General features: G+C 37.0%; 1 protein-coding gene across 4 annotated transcripts in view; it reads left to right on the plus strand.

Annotated features, from left to right (window-relative positions):
* The window catches only part of TNFAIP8 (TNF alpha induced protein 8), a 102,573-nt gene extending 95,447 nt beyond the window's left edge, over positions 1–7,126 (plus strand). For all 4 annotated transcript variants that reach the window (XM_039848521.1, XM_039848520.1, XM_039848519.1 and 1 more), the window contains exon 2: positions 5,253–7,126. In XM_039848521.1, coding sequence (XP_039704455.1) covers positions 5,253–5,818 — 566 coding nt within the window. In that variant the 3' untranslated portion in view covers positions 5,819–7,126. The remainder of the gene's footprint in view (positions 1–5,252) is intronic.
* The last annotated feature ends 10,831 nt before the right edge of the window (positions 7,127–17,957 follow it).

The raw sequence follows: 17,957 nt of genomic DNA on the forward strand, positions 1-17,957 counted from the left end.
TTGCCTCCAGCTGGCTGCCATGGTCTTTGCTTCTGACCCTTCCAGGGCAGCGCCCCCACACAGTTGGAATCTCTGCTGCTTCTGCTAGCTGTGGCCCTCTCTCCTCCTCTGCAGTCTCTTTTTCTCTCTTTCTTTTTGCTTGCTATTTCTTCTCTATCCTGTTGAATGTCCCACTTTGAGATTTTTTTTTAGTGTGGAGGCCGGTGTCACAGATATCATCACCAGCCATTCCAACTACATTTTGCTGTTCTGGGGCACTACCAAATGTGAGGGTTGGGAGGTCAACTCTTAGCCTGTTGACAGTGTTTATAGTTGGTTATGGCCACTTTCTTATCCCCAAAGCTATCTTTTTATTAAGTCCTGTTTATATTTAGACTTAGATGCAAGAGAGATAAGGTTTTATATATTTATTTAAAGAACTTTTATTAACAGGTCACAACAGCCAGACATGCTCTCCAAATTGTTTTCTTTTCCATCCTAATACTGGGTCCACCGGATCAAATTTTAACTAGGGAAGAATTAGCAAGGACATAAATGTGCATCTGTAGTCACCATTTAAAAGTTCCGGGTATAGCAAATTTGATAGATGAAGATATTTGCTGGTGGGGGCTGTGAAGAACTGACTTAAGTGCTTCACTGTATTAGCAATTTCTTGGAGTGATGTTGTGGGGAATTTTTGTTAATTTCAGGAAACTAGTTTTTCTTTAATGTTATAAAAAGTTTTTGTTTGTTTGTTTGTTTTGTTTTTGAGGACTTTGTTCTTGTATACAGGGGTCAGTATATTTTTGCCATCAGTGTTTATCTCTAAATTATAACTGTTGATGCTAAAATCAGGATTCCCTGAATATCAGTTTGTTTTTTAGCAAGTATCACTAAAATGAACTATTTGATTAAGCTAAGGAAGGAGATATAGAGATGCTGGGGGAAGGGGAGCAGCAGTAAGATAAGTAGGTATAAAATAATGTTTACAACTATTTCTATAATACAATCATAAATTGTTTTCATATAGTAGTAATCCTTTGTGTATTTTTGACATATGCCATTATTTTTCATTGGTCAACAACGTACATGTATATTTTTTAACACAAGTGAATTCATTCTAATAATTGGTAAAACATTGAATCAATACTTTCCGCACCTTGTCCTTTTAGAACATCTCCTATTCACATCTTAGTTACTTCCCAGGATATACCTTTTGTCCATCTTTCTGTTACATGCTTAATCATAGAGCCAATCAGAGTTAGAGGCGGGCCTGTGTTTAGTCTTGCACTGTGGCTCAGTCAGAACTATCGCACTTTGCTTTTATGCGTATTTGTTTTCTTGTTCTCTGATGTTTTCTCATTGTGTATTACAAATCTCTTCTCTTTAAAATAACTAATTAATGACAATAAGAGAAACCACACTCAGTAGTGCACTTAAAGGGAAGAAAACCACATACTTAGCTAGATAAAACAAATATCTGTTTCTTTAACTTAAAGAAAAGAAAGAAAGAAAACACCCACATATGTATTTAAAGCTCTCATTTTGCAGGTCAGCATATTTTCATAGAGAAGTATTTAAGTATAGCAAAAAGAGGGGGGAAATTAATTCTGCTTCTGTCAGAAAAGCCATGTACCGGGCACCCTTGTAGGCCCAGGGGATGACTCAGTGAACAAGCTATATAGTCTCTGCTCTCAAAGAGCTTAGATTCCAGTAAGGAGAAGTAGATGTTAAAAATGTAGGCAAATTGATGAGGATTTCAGGAATAAGGGAGTGTGATGGTCAGCAAAGAATTTAAGTGGAGCATCATTTTTCTAATTTACATTTTTAAAATCCGTGGCTACTACTTGGGAAGAAATTGGAAAGGGGTATGGACTAGGCTGGAGATGGAGGGACGTGGATAGAATTTAGAGAATTGAGAAAAGGTAGAATGGTGTGGACCGGGTAAGGGAGAGGATGGTGTGATGGATGACTCCCAGATCTCTGACTTGTGCAAAGGGATGGAAGGGATGCTATTAATTAAGGTAGTAAAGAATGGAGGAGGTGTACTTTGGAGACAGGAGGGAATCAAAGATTTGGTTTCGGACATGGTACATTTAAGATGCCTGCGAAATAGCCAAGGAAAAGAAAAACTTTGAATGCATTTGCAAAATGAGTCTGGAAAAGAGGTCAGGGCTGAGTTATAACTGTGAGAATTGTTGGCACATGGGTGGTATCTGAATCCATGGGAGTGGATGAGATCACACAGGATGAGGGTAGAGTAAAAGCAGAAAAACTTGGTCGAGGACTAGCTCTGAGATATACCAGGCCTTTAAGGGATCTGGTAGAGGATGTGAAACTGACAAATGAGCCTAAGCAGGAATGGCTAAAGGCAGTTAATTTGCTAGGGGAAAAAAATCATATTTCATGATCACAGACCACACAGTCCTGGCTAGCAACTCTTAGCCACAACCTCTAGTTGGCTTTGAAAAAGCCTTCACTAACACTAGAAAAGAAATCTGCTGCATGCTTGTCTTCCCTGTGGGAGAAAGAGCTTCATTCTCATTTTGAAAGATGGATTATACCCAATATAATCCAAAGAATAAAATGAGAGTATGAAGCTGCTGCTGTGTTTCTAGAAGAGGGTTTGAAACACCTCTGAGACAAATGTGAAAGCCTCAGAGATCAACTTCTCTGTCCTGATTTGGACTTGGTTACCAGTAAATGGGGAATAATCTTGCTTAGTTGACATTAGCCTTGCCTTTTATGCTTTCTCTTGCAGGAAGTTAAAAGCGCTACACCACAGTTTTTGTTAGGTCTTTATGTTTGAAGTTAAATGGGACATTTAGATTTAATAAGAAAAGTAGCTTGGAAGAGGTGCAAACTTGCAAGTCCTTGGAAAAAGGAGAACAGAAGAATATTTCCAACCCTTCTTTCTCTAGTTTCGGTTATTTCACATTCTACTACAGTATTTTGATCTAACAAGCATTGCACTAAATCCCAGATGGGATGTTTGTAGACTGTGCCACATTCTAATAGATTAAAAAGAGAGTAACTGTTCAACCTTATATAAATTGAATTCCTGAAATCCTGAGTTACTTACCGTGTATCTGAAAATTTTGGAGCATCGCTTTTTTTTTTTCCCCTAATGCTTACAGTCAAATTTAGTCATCACAAATGTTATGATATTTTCCCATTGTTTTTAAGTATTCAAGATATTTCCCATCCTGAGATCTAGGAATTGCATAAATATTCACCTTCGTTTTCTCCTATCTTATTTTTTCTTTCATTTAATTGACGTACGATATGAGGTAAGACTCTAAATCTGTATATTTTTTCCAAATAGCCAACTGTGAATCCATGCTATTTATTAAATAATCTTTTTCACTTGCATCAATTTGTAGTGTCTTATTTATTATATAAATACCAAACAAAAATAATATATATTTTCTGGAGCATCCCTCTCTATATAAATTAGATTTATTCATTTGTTAAAGTCTGTATCATAAGCTCAGTAATGGAAGATAGTCCCTGATCTTAATATAGTAATATCAACTACATGCGTGCCATGTTTTTCTGTATCAGTTCTTTAGTGCGAACTGACCCATATGCTCTTTTGCAAACCATTGAAGAATAGAGTTGGAAATAGACTACTGCTTAAATGATGAAAATTTAAAAAAAGCTTAGAAACCTTCACGGAGTTAGCTATTTCTCATGCTTTTTCACTTTCCTTTTCTTTCTCAAAATATATTTCGTTACTTCTTCTGCAGTTTCAGTTCCCGTTTCAGAAGTTTAAATATCGACATTTATTTGAGGGTACGATTTCTAGTTCAATCAAGATGTTCTTTCAGGGTGTAGGGTCTGTATATTAATGAATGATGTTTTGGTCATCAGGAACCCCTTTGCAGCTACCTGTAGTGTATACCATGAGCTACTTTGGCCCAGCCTTTAAATCAAACATGGCAGTTCCACACTGAGGGAGTCACTCTCCTTATATATCCTCAGCCTGGATTAGGGAGCAGCTGCCCTTTAGTTTTCTGATGTTGCTAGCCTATCCAAACTAGAAATAATTTTATATCATTGATGCCCTGACTCATTCTTACATATCTGTATTTCTAAGCTTTTTATCTTTCATCACCGAATGCTTTCCAACACCCAGGCCTAGGCTTATACACTGATATATGCAGAGAGAAAAGCTGCTTCTGGACCCACAAGTGGAATGGAGACCTCAAAAGCTACAGCTCTGAGAAGAGAGAGAAAGCACAGGTGTAGTGGAGCAGCATGCACAGAGCGAGGGAAGATTCTGGAGAAAAACCTAAACTTCATTTGGAGAATAAACATTTATTGAGCACTGACTGGCTGTAAACTAGGAACATCACAGAATGTCTCATTAACATTTAACACATGCAACTTAATATATGTATCTCAAACCTCTGTCAAATTAACTGATATTTCCAATAGTAAACTCTAAGCATCGGCTTTTTCGGAGTGTGTTGTTCATGTAGCATTTTTTTTTTTAGCGCATACAGTGGGTTTATTTCCTCAAAGTATACACAAATTTAAAGGGAACAGTGACTATTCATCAGAAATAGCAAGTGACAATAGGTGCTCCAAGGAATATTTGTTTTCTAACACTCAGCTTCTGGAGTTGAAATTTAGGGAGGTTAGGATGGCCGAATTGGTAGGTACTGGCCAATGTCTTGAGAAATTTGACTTTTTGCAACTGGATTATAAAGCAGGGATCTCCTTTTGATTTGCTTCCATGAATTTGCCTTTTTACTCGATATCACGGCTTTGTCATTTGTCCCTCTTACATTTAAATGTGTTTCTTTAAATTGTTCATGGTTACTGTTGCCCAGGGAACAGTCGGGTCGATTTTATGTTTTTGATGGATTTCTTATAAAGTTAAACTAGGGAAAAATTGCATGAAAACTTATTGCCTCGTGAGACATACTGTTTTTATAGTCAGAAAAAGTTATTTTTAAATAAGTTGAATCCTTTAACTTCTAAACAAAATATTGACTACATAGCAGAAGGTATAAAATACTTGAATTGCCTAAGGCCTTAAAGATTATGCGTAACCTGTTAATGTCACAAATGAGAACCTAATGCCCAGAAATGTAGGGAATTTTTTAAAAATTTCCTTTCTAAACGGAAATTAATGTCAGTAGATGGGAGGTAAACCATATGGTGGGAAAATGAGAAGGAATATATACCTTAATATCTGTTTTTTTAATTTGCTTCTCTCAGATATTTGCTGATTTATTTTTTTTTAATCCGTCCTTTGTTTTTAGTGGCCACAGATGTCTTTAATTCCAAAAACTTGGCCGTTCAGGCACAAAAGAAGATCTTGGGTAAAATGGTATCCAAATCCATCGCTACCACCTTAATCGATGACACGAGCAGTGAAGTGCTAGATGAGCTCTATCGGGTGACCAAGGAGTACACTCAGAACAAGAAGGAGGCAGAGAAAATCATCAAAAACCTCATCAAAACAGTCATTAAGCTGGCCATTCTTTACAGGAATAACCAGTTTAATCAAGATGAGTTAGCCCTGATGGAGAAATTTAAGAAGAAGGTTCATCAACTTGCTATGACCGTGGTCAGTTTCCATCAGGTGGATTACACCTTTGACCGGAATGTGTTATCCAGGCTGCTAAACGAATGCAGAGAGATGCTCCACCAAATCATTCAGCGTCACCTCACCACGAAGTCACACGGACGGATTAATAATGTCTTTGATCATTTTTCAGATTGTGATTTTTTGGCGGCCTTGTATAATCCCTTTGGAAATTTTAAACCCCACTTACAAAAACTTTGTGATGGTATCAACAAAATGCTGGATGAAGAGAACATCTGAGCATGTGAATTAAGATTGTGACTGCTCATGATTTATTTGCAGATGGAGCACGGTTGATTTATGAAGGAAAAAAAGAATTTTTTTAAGGATTATGCATATTTCAGAAAGACTTTGCTCAGTTCGATCGTCAGACATTAATGATAATGTTTTATGAGGCTGATTTTATTTGAAGAAAAGCACATTGCCAAAAATTGTAGTTAAAAGCTTCCTAAGGGTTAACAGATCATCGGGAAGATGTTTGATTGCATAATGAAGGTATAGAGTTATACAGAGAAAAATATGTATGGCTCCAAACCTCAAGACATCTTTTTTAGGGCAGTTATGCTGGTGGCACATTGGATATTTCTAAAGTGTACAGGTTATGTATTTTGATTCACTTTTAGTCCTTACTTTGTATATGTACGTCTTTTAAAAAGCCAAGAAATTTCTCTTGCTGTCATTTCTTCTTTTGAAACTATTCCATTTTCAAGTCTACTTTTTGTTAAAGATTCTTTTGTTAAAGATTTTTGTCATTGACATTCAAGAATTAACTCTTAATTAAGAATTAAGACATTCAAGAATTAAGACAGTTAAATTCGAACCTTCAGAAAAATAGAAAACTATTTCTCTGAAATTAATATCATGGAAACCAACTGTATTTGACATAATGAATAATGCCTAATATAAGAATATGCTTCTGGAATCGAGTTCAGTACTGACAGTGATGCTTCCCAAAGCATGATAATTCCCCTAAATGCAGTCACATGACGTTGCCTTGAAATGCTTGTTGGGGGCTTAACTTTCATATTATCTTGAAAATGTGCTGATGGAGTCTCCATTTTCAATATCCATTTCAAATGTAAGAGAAAAAGAGAAAATCTAGGTCGTTCTTGATATTGGGACAATAAAAAGTAAGTGTTTTTAAGAAAAATAAGACAATCTTTATTTAAGAGATGATCCCATCAAAATAATTTAGGGGGATGAAGACAAAAGGGAAGAAAAGCTATTGCTACAGAACATGAGAATGAAAATTAATGCATTTCAATGTTTAGTAAGGTTTGGTAGGTAAATAAAGAACATTGCTTTTTTATTTAACTGATAAGATTTTTGCTTTTTTTTTATATTGGCTATTTTGATGAGTAAACCAAAGAGTATTTGCATTTCAAGCAGTTCATCTGTGTTTCTATATAATTTCATGTGTGCTCATGATAAAGTAAGCATTTGCTTGTTTTGTAAAAATAAAATAAAATAAATGGAAACCTGCTGGCCACCTATACCATGTTGGGAAATAACAGACTAAACCACTAGCACTAAATATTTGCATTGTCACTGTGTCTGTGATTTAGTATACTCTTTTGCCTTGAATTTGCCTGCCTCCTAGAATATTGACATTAAAATAAAATTTCTCCAGGAAAAGTCCTACAACTAAAAATTCCAGAGATTGAGATCTGCTTTAACTCACTACAGGGGTCAGCTTCTTTGGGACCCTCATGTGCTTGTCTAAGACAAGCAGCAGAAGCAAAGAGCATCCCCCTGTTTGATATTAAATCCTGACGTAAAGATTTAAACTGAAATTACCGTTCTCAACTTCCCAGAGCTGATAGGTGACCACTAGATGGTATACCAATAGCGAAGTGATGGCAGAAGTGACCACTCTAGCTTCATAGCCCGCTAAGTAGCTTATAAATTTAGTTCAGCTTTCTTCCTTGATCAGCTCTGTTTTCCTCACATGGGAAAGCTGAGAGTGTGATCTGTGGGAGCTACTGATTTGGTGCATTCCGTTCTCTCCAGATCTCCTTCAAAGGTTTGGAAAATGGACTGCCCAGGCAGTTAGTGGGTCCTTCTTGCTCATCTCTAGCTATGGGCAGGGCCAACCAGAGAGAAAGAGCCAACCAGGGATAAATTTAGATCCGTTTGCACATATTTAGAGTATAGGGATGTGCCTGCAGGCTAGCAATCAAATGTATGTGGGGGAAGGAAGGCAGTGAGGAATACCCTGAAAGAGGGAAACCTGTTTGTTGCTGTCACTCAGCATCATCTTAACTGGCAGGAACTCATCTCCTTCCCAGTCCTGTGCCTGGGAGGCATGCCTTAGAAGGGTCAGGTACACAGTCTTGCAAGTTCATTTCTGATGCAATAGGAGGCCTCTGGTGCATGAAATTAGTTGGGGGTGGGGGAGGTGGATTTTAAAGCTGGAAAGAATCCAGATGTGCTTAGGATAGATAATTCTGAGCCAAGTGATAGTCATCTTGGGGTCTTAGGAACTTTTTTAAAAATCGAGTCTTTTTACATTTAGGAAAAAGTATGAATTGTGTTATAATTGATTTTTTAAATTTTGTGCTGATGGCTTCTCTGCAAACATTATGAGTTAACATAATAGATGAATTAATACCAGTATTAACAACTGACACAGAGTGGTTATTATGTGCCAGGCACATAAACTCATTTAATCCCTGCCACACCATTTCACAAATGAGGACATTAAGGCAAGAGAAATTAAGGAATTTGCCTGAGGTCACACAGCTATTAAGTGTCAAAACCACAATATCAATAAAACTTTTCATTTAAAGATAGTATGGTTAAAGGCAATTAGAGAAACATCATTGGTTCAGAGAAGAGTGGGCAATGTGCTTCTGAAGTGGTTTTTCACATAGTGACATTTTACATGACATTTAAATCCTGCAGGTCTGACCTATCCTGTAAAGATCTGGGGATAATTTTATACAAAGACATTTCACAGTTTTCAATGTGACTCCCCGTTTGCGGACACCTCATGGCTCAAATTTGTCCCCTCTGGAACCTCATTCAAGGTGCTCACAATTAAAGACTTTGAACATTGACTCCTGAGGTTCAGTATACCCCCACCCCCAGGTGGTTTTTCGGTGTGCATGCAAGGCACCGTGTGTGCGTACAACAAAGACAGAAGCGACAGCTCACCATTGTGTTCCCCAGAAAAGGTACGGCATCAGTTTGAAACTTCGATGTTATTTTCCAGGTTTAGAGGCTGGAAACATCTGAGCAAGTTAGTTTAAAAATAGCCTTGTGTTTTTCTGATTATTACACCTTTCATATACAACTCATAATTAATTTAAAAGAAGAGCAAGTGTTAGGAAATTTAATGATACAGAAATAATGCTTTTTTTTGGTCTTACCTAACTATCTCATTTACAATTATCTATAAAGTTTTTTTCTTCTACCATGAAAATACTTAAAACAAAAACACAAAGCTTAAAATTTCTGATGTTGTGTTCCCCACAAAGGATGAATATAGCACTTTTGTGGTCTGTACATTTTAAGTAAGTTGGGTTTTTTAATGGAAATTTTAATTTATCCTTGAGATACTTGTTGAGAACACATAAGCTAAGTTATAATTTAGCATACCAACCTTGACTGATAATAAAAGATGAGCCTGTCTGTCCATATGATGAAATATTTGTAGTAAAAAGTAAGTGCTATTGCTAGGAAATTAAAATATTCTAATAAACTTAATTAGCATGTTAATAGGATTTGTAATATTTTAAAATTTTTAGCCAATCTTGCATTTCCAAGCTTGTGTTATCTAAATTAGTTGAACTTTGCAGAGTTTGAAAAATTACTGTTTTACTTTATATATTGTTTTCCTAGGCATAAAGCTTCTGTGTAAGTTGTTAAACGCAACACAGGTTTTAACATTTAGTGTTTATGACAGGCAAAATTTTATCCTAGCTCTGAAGTAATCTTTTTATTGTGATTCAGATCTTTATAGAAACCCCCTAATGAAAACACTGAGACATTATCCAGAAAAATGAATCAACTTTTTATTTCTAAAGTATAACAGGAAAATCTTTAGGAACTTATAATCACATATCACTATTATGGCAAATTATTGAAAATCCATTTTCTCTTTTATTGATTTGTCCTCACCGGTAGCCAGATTTTTATTGATTTGTCCTCACGGTTAGCCCGAAAGACGCTTTTGTCTTGGGGAATTTCCCAAAATGGAAACATTTTTCTGTAGTATTGATTTATGTCTGTCTAGCCGAAGACGTGTTTTCCATCCAGCAATGAACATCAGCCCAAAGTTACAGGGGATAAGCCACTCCAAAAACATCCTGTCTGCTGAGCACTGAAAAAGGATACGGACAAGTCAGCCAGCGTTCACAGTTAAGAGAAAAACATCTGTGCTTTGGAAATTGTTCTTCAAGTATAGAGAATTGTGCTGTGTATCCACCAAATTTCCATGAGAGTTTTATAAAATTAGCCAGCCAATGGATAAAGGCCCCTCATCTTCCATTGTGGGTGGCTGAGGAAATTCTCTGCCTTCTCCACTAACAGCTGCATAACTGTATTTCTGCCTTATGGAAATAAACTGGCTGATCAAGCACTTGAAATTTGTTCTTAACACAAGGAAAGAATATTTGATTTTAAAAGGTATGTGTTTTGATTTGCAGAACGATCTAAGACAATATGCTTCTCTGTACTTTGTTTTTTCCACTTAAAAGCTTACAGACAGATTGATTAAATCCTTTAAAACTGCCTGATACGAAGTATAAACACATGCATGGAAGTGAAAACTCTGAGTGTACATACCTAGATTGTCACCATTATCTGGGATGATTTATGTTTTATAAGAAGCCCAGGTTTCATTTTCCTGGAAATGGACTTTTATCAGCCCAGCAAGAGCCACCGATTACCAATTCTAAGTCATTTATCAGCAATTTTTTGCTGCTAAGACCACTTGTTTTCACTGAAGGGTAAGTACTTGCCAAGCAAATTATACATTTTTATAAGACATTTAATGTCCTGGAAGAGGACTTACTGATAACTAGATAAAAGTGCCAACATTATTGCTGTTCCCTAATCACATGGACTCTGTGTTCTCATAACAGAGTTGTCACATTTTTAGCTTACCGAAAGTCACTGGAGAATATACAGTAAAATCCACGAGTGGAAACATTCCACAGTATTTTCAAACACCATGTATCAGGAGTTTGGCATCTGTTCCTCGTGAGAGGGTGGCCAGATGGAACTGGCAGGGTGCAGGGGGCATGTGCTGGAGCAGTATCCGGTGTTTCCAGCTTTTCGTCTGCCAGCTTATCTCTATAATTTGGATAAAATCAACTACCTCATATTCTAATTTTAAGTATAAAATTGAATAAAACATGGAGGACTTTGAAACTTCCTGAGGACTATTCCCGTGTGAGGTATTGTTTATGTAAGCGGTGGAAATAAATCGGAGCCTAAAAGAATTAAACAACAAACTTCCAAAGCCCAAGAGAATTTTATTAAATCTCAGTCCTCTTTAAAAAAAATTTTGTTTTCCATTTATAATGAACACCCACTATGTACTCAACACAAGGCTAGGCCTTGGAACTACACAATAACACCTAGTTCCTGTAGCTGAATTGTTTACTAACTGCTGCACAGGTAGGTTAGTACTAAATTGGAATTCCCAGCATGAGAAAAACCAAGAAAGGCTTTGCTAGCCTCGAATAGGCTTTCTGGTTTTAAATTTTTCAATTAGTTTTTAAATTTTAAATCTGTGTTTTAAAAGCAATAAGCTCAAAATATTTTTTTTTCAAAATCTGTGTGTGTGTGTGTGTGTGTGTGTGTGTGTGTGTGTGTATGTGATGAGTAGTACAAGTAAAAGAAAAATGTTTACACACCATTTTTTTCCCATTCAAAATAGAAATGGTTGTCGATCCCGTCTGATCTCAGAAGCTAAGCAGGGTTGTTCCTGGTTAGTACTTGGGTGGGAGACCACCTAAGAAGACCAGGTGCTGTAGTCGTAAAAAAATAAAAAAATAAGGGATTGTAAGCTGACAAAGTCTTTGTAATCTGTGAGGTCAATCGAGGGGTGCCTCACCTAAAAAATAAATAAATAAAAAATAATAAATAAATAAATAAATAAATAAATAAATAAATAAATAAATAAAAATGGTTGTAAATGAGTCCATGGCAGAACACAGATTACGAACTGTACTGAATGAAAGAATCTAATTGAAAAATAAGAAGTAACATTTTAATATTTAATTAACATTTCAATTCCTTGGAATATTTGAGAAACAACAATAGGAAATAATTTAAAAAAATTTTTTTTTCAATTACAGTTGACATTCAATATTAAGGAAAGAATTTTTTAAATCATTTTTTTTAGAAATAGACTGTAGCCCAGTTTAGGAAACTGGATAAACTCGTGCTTCGTTGCCTTATCCTCAATGAGATATACCTGTGTCCACAGAGGTCTCAGACCAGGACACAGAAATGCATGGTTGAACGGGTCCAGTGAAGATGGCCCTTCCATGTTTCTCTCCAGCCATGCCGCTGAGCCAGGTCTCAGTGGGTCCCACCCACCATTTCGTTCTGTCTGCTCACTTGTCACTAATCATTGCCTGAGTTCCCGTGTCTTAGAGAAGAAACAGTAGCAAACAGCCAGCATGTCCTCTTGCTGGTAAAGGCTTGGAAGTCAGTCCTAGGAATGCAGCCTGAGGACAAAGCCCAGTGTGGGGGGTTAGACCCTAAATACTTTTGTCCCTAGTGGCTTTCCCTGTGGCTCTAGATACAACAGGGATCTTTTCCTTTCCATTGGGTTACTGTTAGAGAGTTGGTGTCTAAAGTCCTTTTTGAGCAAGTTACAACACTTCCTGACCCTTGGTAATTTATGACAGGATTTTTTATTTCTCCTCATTACAAAAAGATGGGCTTTTGAAGTTTCAGTTTGAGTGTGTTTTATCTGTCTCTTGACTAACTATGTAATTTCAACCAAGAATAATAATATAAATATGACTGATTGTGTAAAAACCTACCCTGCGTTCCAAACCACCTTTGCTTTGATTAGCAGGCCAAGAAAGAAGATGTCTGCTCTAATCTGCGTTAAAACTGTGATTGCCACACTCGCTTCTCCCAGACTTGAAAAGACGCAATCCCATTGGTAGGAAATTGGCTGCCTACTTTTTTTAGCTTACGGAGAAGGAAAGCTGACATCTGAGTAAGAGGCTCTGACTTCCTGGTTGCTGTCAGCAAAAACCAAGTTTAAACTTTAACAAACTAAACTTTTTAATCTTTTTTCCATTGCTGAGTTCAATACAGATGTTTTCCCTCAGTAGCTTACCTTTAATTTTTCTATTTCATTCTCATAATATTTAAGAAAATCTTTCTACATATATATGAAGATTCCACTTTTAGGATAAGAGTCTTAAATCCTAAATTGATGTGAAACCCATTATGCAAATCATACAAGCCCAAGGAGCAAGAGAAGTGAAACTGTGAGCCTAAGAAGCATAATTTAGTTGCTCCTATCCCTCACCATTTGTGAGTATTTTCTATAGATGCACTTTCATGTAAAGATTGTGTGTTTTCTTCTAATAGTGCTCCAAACTAAGATATATCAGTTCTGGGATAGCAACCCTGCCTGAGGAGAGCATCATTTACAGACATGTATGGGGCTAATCGAAACTGGACAAGGTTGAAGATTCTTCTCTTTTATTTAAATGTTTTTATTTTAAAATAATCATAGACTCATAAGAAATTGTAAAAATAGTACAAAGAGTCCTGTATACCTTTCATCCAGCTTTCTCCAGTGGCAACCTATTATATAGGTATAGGACAATAGCAAAACCAGGAATCGATGTTGGTATGATGTTGGTACTAGACTACACACCTTAATCAGTTTTCCCTAAATAGGGTTCATTTTTTAAAAACTTTTATTCATGTGTGCGTGTGTGTCTGTGTGTGTGTAGTTTTATGTCATTTTATTCCATGTTAGATTTGTGTAACTGTCACCATAATCAAGACAGAACTGTTTTATCATCACGGAAGAACTTTTTCCTACAACCTACCTCTCTGTACTCACACCCTCTCACTCCACCCTCTCTCATCCATAGTAACCAGTCATCTGTTCTCCATTTCTATAGTTTTATCATTTCGAGAATGTTATATAAATGGAATTATAAAGTATGAACCTTCTGAGATTGGCTTTTTTCACTAAGCATAATGCTCCTGAGGCCCATCCAGGTTGTTGCATGTATCAGTAACTCATCCCTTTTTATTGCTGTGTAGTATTTCATTATACGAATGTGCTAGAGTTTGTTTGACTATTCATTCACTGAAGGACATTTGGGTTGTTTCCAATATCTTTCTACTATGAATAAAGTTGCTATGAGTGTTTGTATATAGGTTTTTGTGTGAAATAAGTTTTTATTTTTCTAGCATAAATGCTCAAGAGTGTGATTGCTGAATCATATGGTAAATACTGCCAAAACCATGTTCCAGAGTGGCTATGCCATTTTACCTTAACAGCAGCAATGTATGAGAGTCTCATTTTCTCCAAGTTCTCACCAGCATTTGGTATCATCACCATTTTTGAATTTTAGCTATTCTAATAAGCGTGTCATGATAGCTCATTGTGATTTTACTTAATGAAACATCTTTTCAGGCTCTTATTATTTTACTTTTCTGTTTTAAATTTCCGTTTATTTCCTTTTGTTTCTTTTGTTCTTTCCCCTCTCAGTAAACTTACTGAAGTATAACATACATCTAAAAAATCATAAAGATACAGTTCTAGAAATTTCTCACAAAGCGAACATACCTGTTAGCCAGCACTTTAAGAAAAATAACATTTCTATCGCCCAGAATTTTCCCACCCAAGGTATCCACTATTCTGACTTCTAGCATTAGAGTTTAGATTGGCCTGTTTTTTAGCTTCATACAAATGGCATCATTTACTATGTACTCTTTTGTGCGTGACTTCTTTTGCTCATGGGATTCCTCAAATATTCTTTTGAACCATCTCTAAGCATGACTGACTGCCAACTTTAGGCAGCAAATCCCATGAGGATACTCTCCATGGTATGTTGTGCAGTTAAATATATGGGTACGAAACCACTCTTGGCTCCCTGCTCACTTTAGCCTAATGTCAGCATCCAACCTACAGTAGTTCTGACGCCTGACAAACACCAAAGACCAAATAATGTTGTGTAATAATGATGATAAAGGTGTAGCTAAGTAAATTCCGAAATATATCTATCGAGCCAACCCCCTACCCTTTCCGTCTTCTTGATCCATATTTTCAAGGGAGTAAGAGCTGCTTTAGGGATAGCTCTGGTGATTGGGGAAGCAGATACTATTGAGAAGGAAGACCGATGATTTTAAACAGATCAAACTTCCCTGAGGTATGAGGAACCACCACTATCTGCTTCCTGGAACCTCAAGAAGTGGCAAGTGGAGGCAAATTGCCTGACCTGTCCCTTCACACCCCTTCCTCTACCTTTCTCATCAGTAGCAGTGCTGCTGCTAGTTATAATCTGAAAACTCTCGTATACAAGTGAGAGTGGTTCAAGGGAAACTTGAACAGACAATAAAATTGTTCTTTGTTCCAGGAAAGAGGAAGAAGCACATTTAGGGTTATTTCAGTCAAGATTAGTTCTTGCAGAAATAGAACGACTATCTCTGAATTTAATCCTTTTCTGTGTTCTTCTGAGTTTTCTGTCCCTTCTGCAGATATCTTATATTGATCATCTTGGGATTCAGACTTTCCCACGCAGAACACGATGCTATCATTGTGAAGCATTTACTGTGGACTAACATAAAGCTGTTAACTGTTTTATGTGGTACTCTCTCACTATGAAGTATGTGGTGTCATCCCTACTTTACAGAAAAGAAACTGACACTGAAAACATACATTTTTCCAGTGACTCAGCTGGTAAGTGGCAGAGCCAGGACTTGAACTTGGGATGACACTAAAAGTCCTACTTTCTGTATAGCACCCTTCAGTTCCCAGAATGGATGGGTGGCTAAGGTGAGTCCTTTAGTATTTTCCCTTCTGGTTCCAGACGTTCAACTGCAGAATGTTCTGTGGTGAGCCAAAGAAAGTTGCCATCAGACAATTATCCAAATTATTTTAGCCTTGCCCTTATTATGTGAGGCTTGTTCATGCACATCTAAATTAGACAGCTGAGAGTGATTAGAAGTAACAACTAGCTTGTTACTGAAAGTGAAAAATTGAGATCCTTCCTACTATGTCCACAAATCAAATGATTGGGTTAAATATGTGGAGCCACTTACTAGTCGTGACTTTGTATAGGTCACTTTTTCCCCTCTATCCCTTATTTTCATCTGTTAAGTGGAGATACCTATAGAACTTACATATAAACCATGTAAAGCACTTGGTTAAAGAAGAGTACAATATGCCTAGCTATTGTACATGCTTAATTCCTGTTAGCCACCATTATCATCATCATCATCATCATCACCATCATTGTCATCATCACCACCTATGGCAGGAGGTGGAGGTGATGGAGGTGGTGCTGAGTGTGAGCCGAGGCCAAGTCTCCAGGCTGAGATACCTCTGTAGTTAGGAACAGCCTTTTCTGAGAAAGGGCTAGTTATAGAATTTTAGATTTGAAACACACTTTAGCCATCATCCGGGCTGTTTCGTGAAGAAGAGATCTGATACCCAGAAAGTGTATTTAGGAGATTTGCTTAATTTTGGGGGCATTTTAAATTCGCAGTTTATGTTTGAGAAAGATTCAGATTTAGAGTTTCAAAATGTTAACCTTCATTTTGAAAATACCCATCATATTGCACCTTTCTCTACTTTTGGAACAAAATAACACATTCAGGGGATACGAGGGCGCTGCTAACAGTTTCATCCAACCAAAACCAAATTCTGTCTTACGGGTCTGCTGTCTCCCTCCAACAATGACCCCTCTCATTCCCCAGTGCCTGGATGAGATCACATTCTCAGTGGATTCTAGTGCTAAAAAAGGTGATTGATTGGTTTCTTCTGCATTACCCTTGTCCCTGGCTGTAGATTTGACATAAATTCTATATACATGGTATGTAAACCATATGGACACCATCTGAGAAGAACTTTTCTTCTCTGCTAGCTCTTTAGGATGAGCGGAAAACTTCTGAGCCTGCTTGCCTTTGGCTCCTTTACTCTCTGTTATGGCTCCTTTGTTTTTAAATCCTAGAATTTCCAAGGTCATGATAAAGTCAGTGTAAGGGAAGATTGACATTTGTTACATTGCTCTGGATTCACAGGTACTGACTCTAGCATAACTTGATTCAGTGAGAGGTGCTTTATATTAACTGACGAAAGCTATATTTGCCAGAATATAGGATCTCTGTCCATATGTTGGCAGTAGTTATCTGGCCTCTATTTTAGGAATTGTCCTGATTTCTAATGTTATATCTTATTGTCATTACATGTGCTTGGAGTTTAGTTAAGAATATGTATAGCTGAGTACTTTGGCTCATAGAACATTAGAACCTGTAACTGTTTATCTTGTGCTTGTTTATATTTGCTGCTCGGCATTCATTCTCTTACTATTGTTTACAACATTCTGCTTTTTCTTTAGAAGTACCACGTGTCCCCAACTCTCTATCCAAAGATGTCACCTCTGATGACAGTTGGGCACAAAACTCAAGTCTGGCCAATCAGAGCATTTCATCCCCTTTAAGTCAGTGATTGATTCAGGAACAAATACGTAATGAAGCCATGTAATCAGGCTCAACTGTAGATCATCCTACAACTTTTGCTTGAGATACAGGCAAAGAACCATTCTCTCTTCCCATTGGATTTGAAACTATGAGGCTGTTAGTCTGAAGCTTCTGGCAACAAATGTGCTTCCATGTGGAGAGAGCTAGCCTGAGAAAGAAACAAACCCGGAAAGCAGAGTCAAGAGATGGAGAGAATGTGAGTCCTGATACTATTATACAATGCGATACTTTCAGGTATACCTGCAGTCAGGCTTTCTTGGACTTCTTTAGTTTCAAGAGCCAATATATTTGGGTTTTTTGCTTAAGCCAGTTTGAGTCAAATTTCTTATAACAGAGAGTTCTTCTGATTGATATAGGATGATTGCTAGGTTGGTTTTGCGTTTCCTGTAGAAAGTTCTTGCTCTTTTACAAAAGGAGAGGGAACCTAAGAAACTTCTAATCCCAGAAAACTTAGTTGAGAAACAGACTAGTAGGCACCTGGTTAGAGGAGACAGTCCAGCTAGAACTCAGAATTAAAACCAGTACTGATGTATTGTGAGTATGTATTGACTCAAATTAGGGTTTATTATTTTTAAGCACTCATGATCATTTGTTTAATGTATTTTGAAAGGCCAAAAAGTGTCCTCAAATTAGGAAAACAGGCTCACGTGGGGAAACATGGCAGAGTGAAAGACGTCCT

The sequence above is a fragment of the Pteropus medius genome, unplaced genomic scaffold, assembly GCF_902729225.1.
Source record: "Pteropus medius unplaced genomic scaffold, Ma_sr-lr_union100, whole genome shotgun sequence".
Lineage (NCBI taxonomy): Eukaryota > Metazoa > Chordata > Mammalia > Chiroptera > Pteropodidae > Pteropus > Pteropus medius.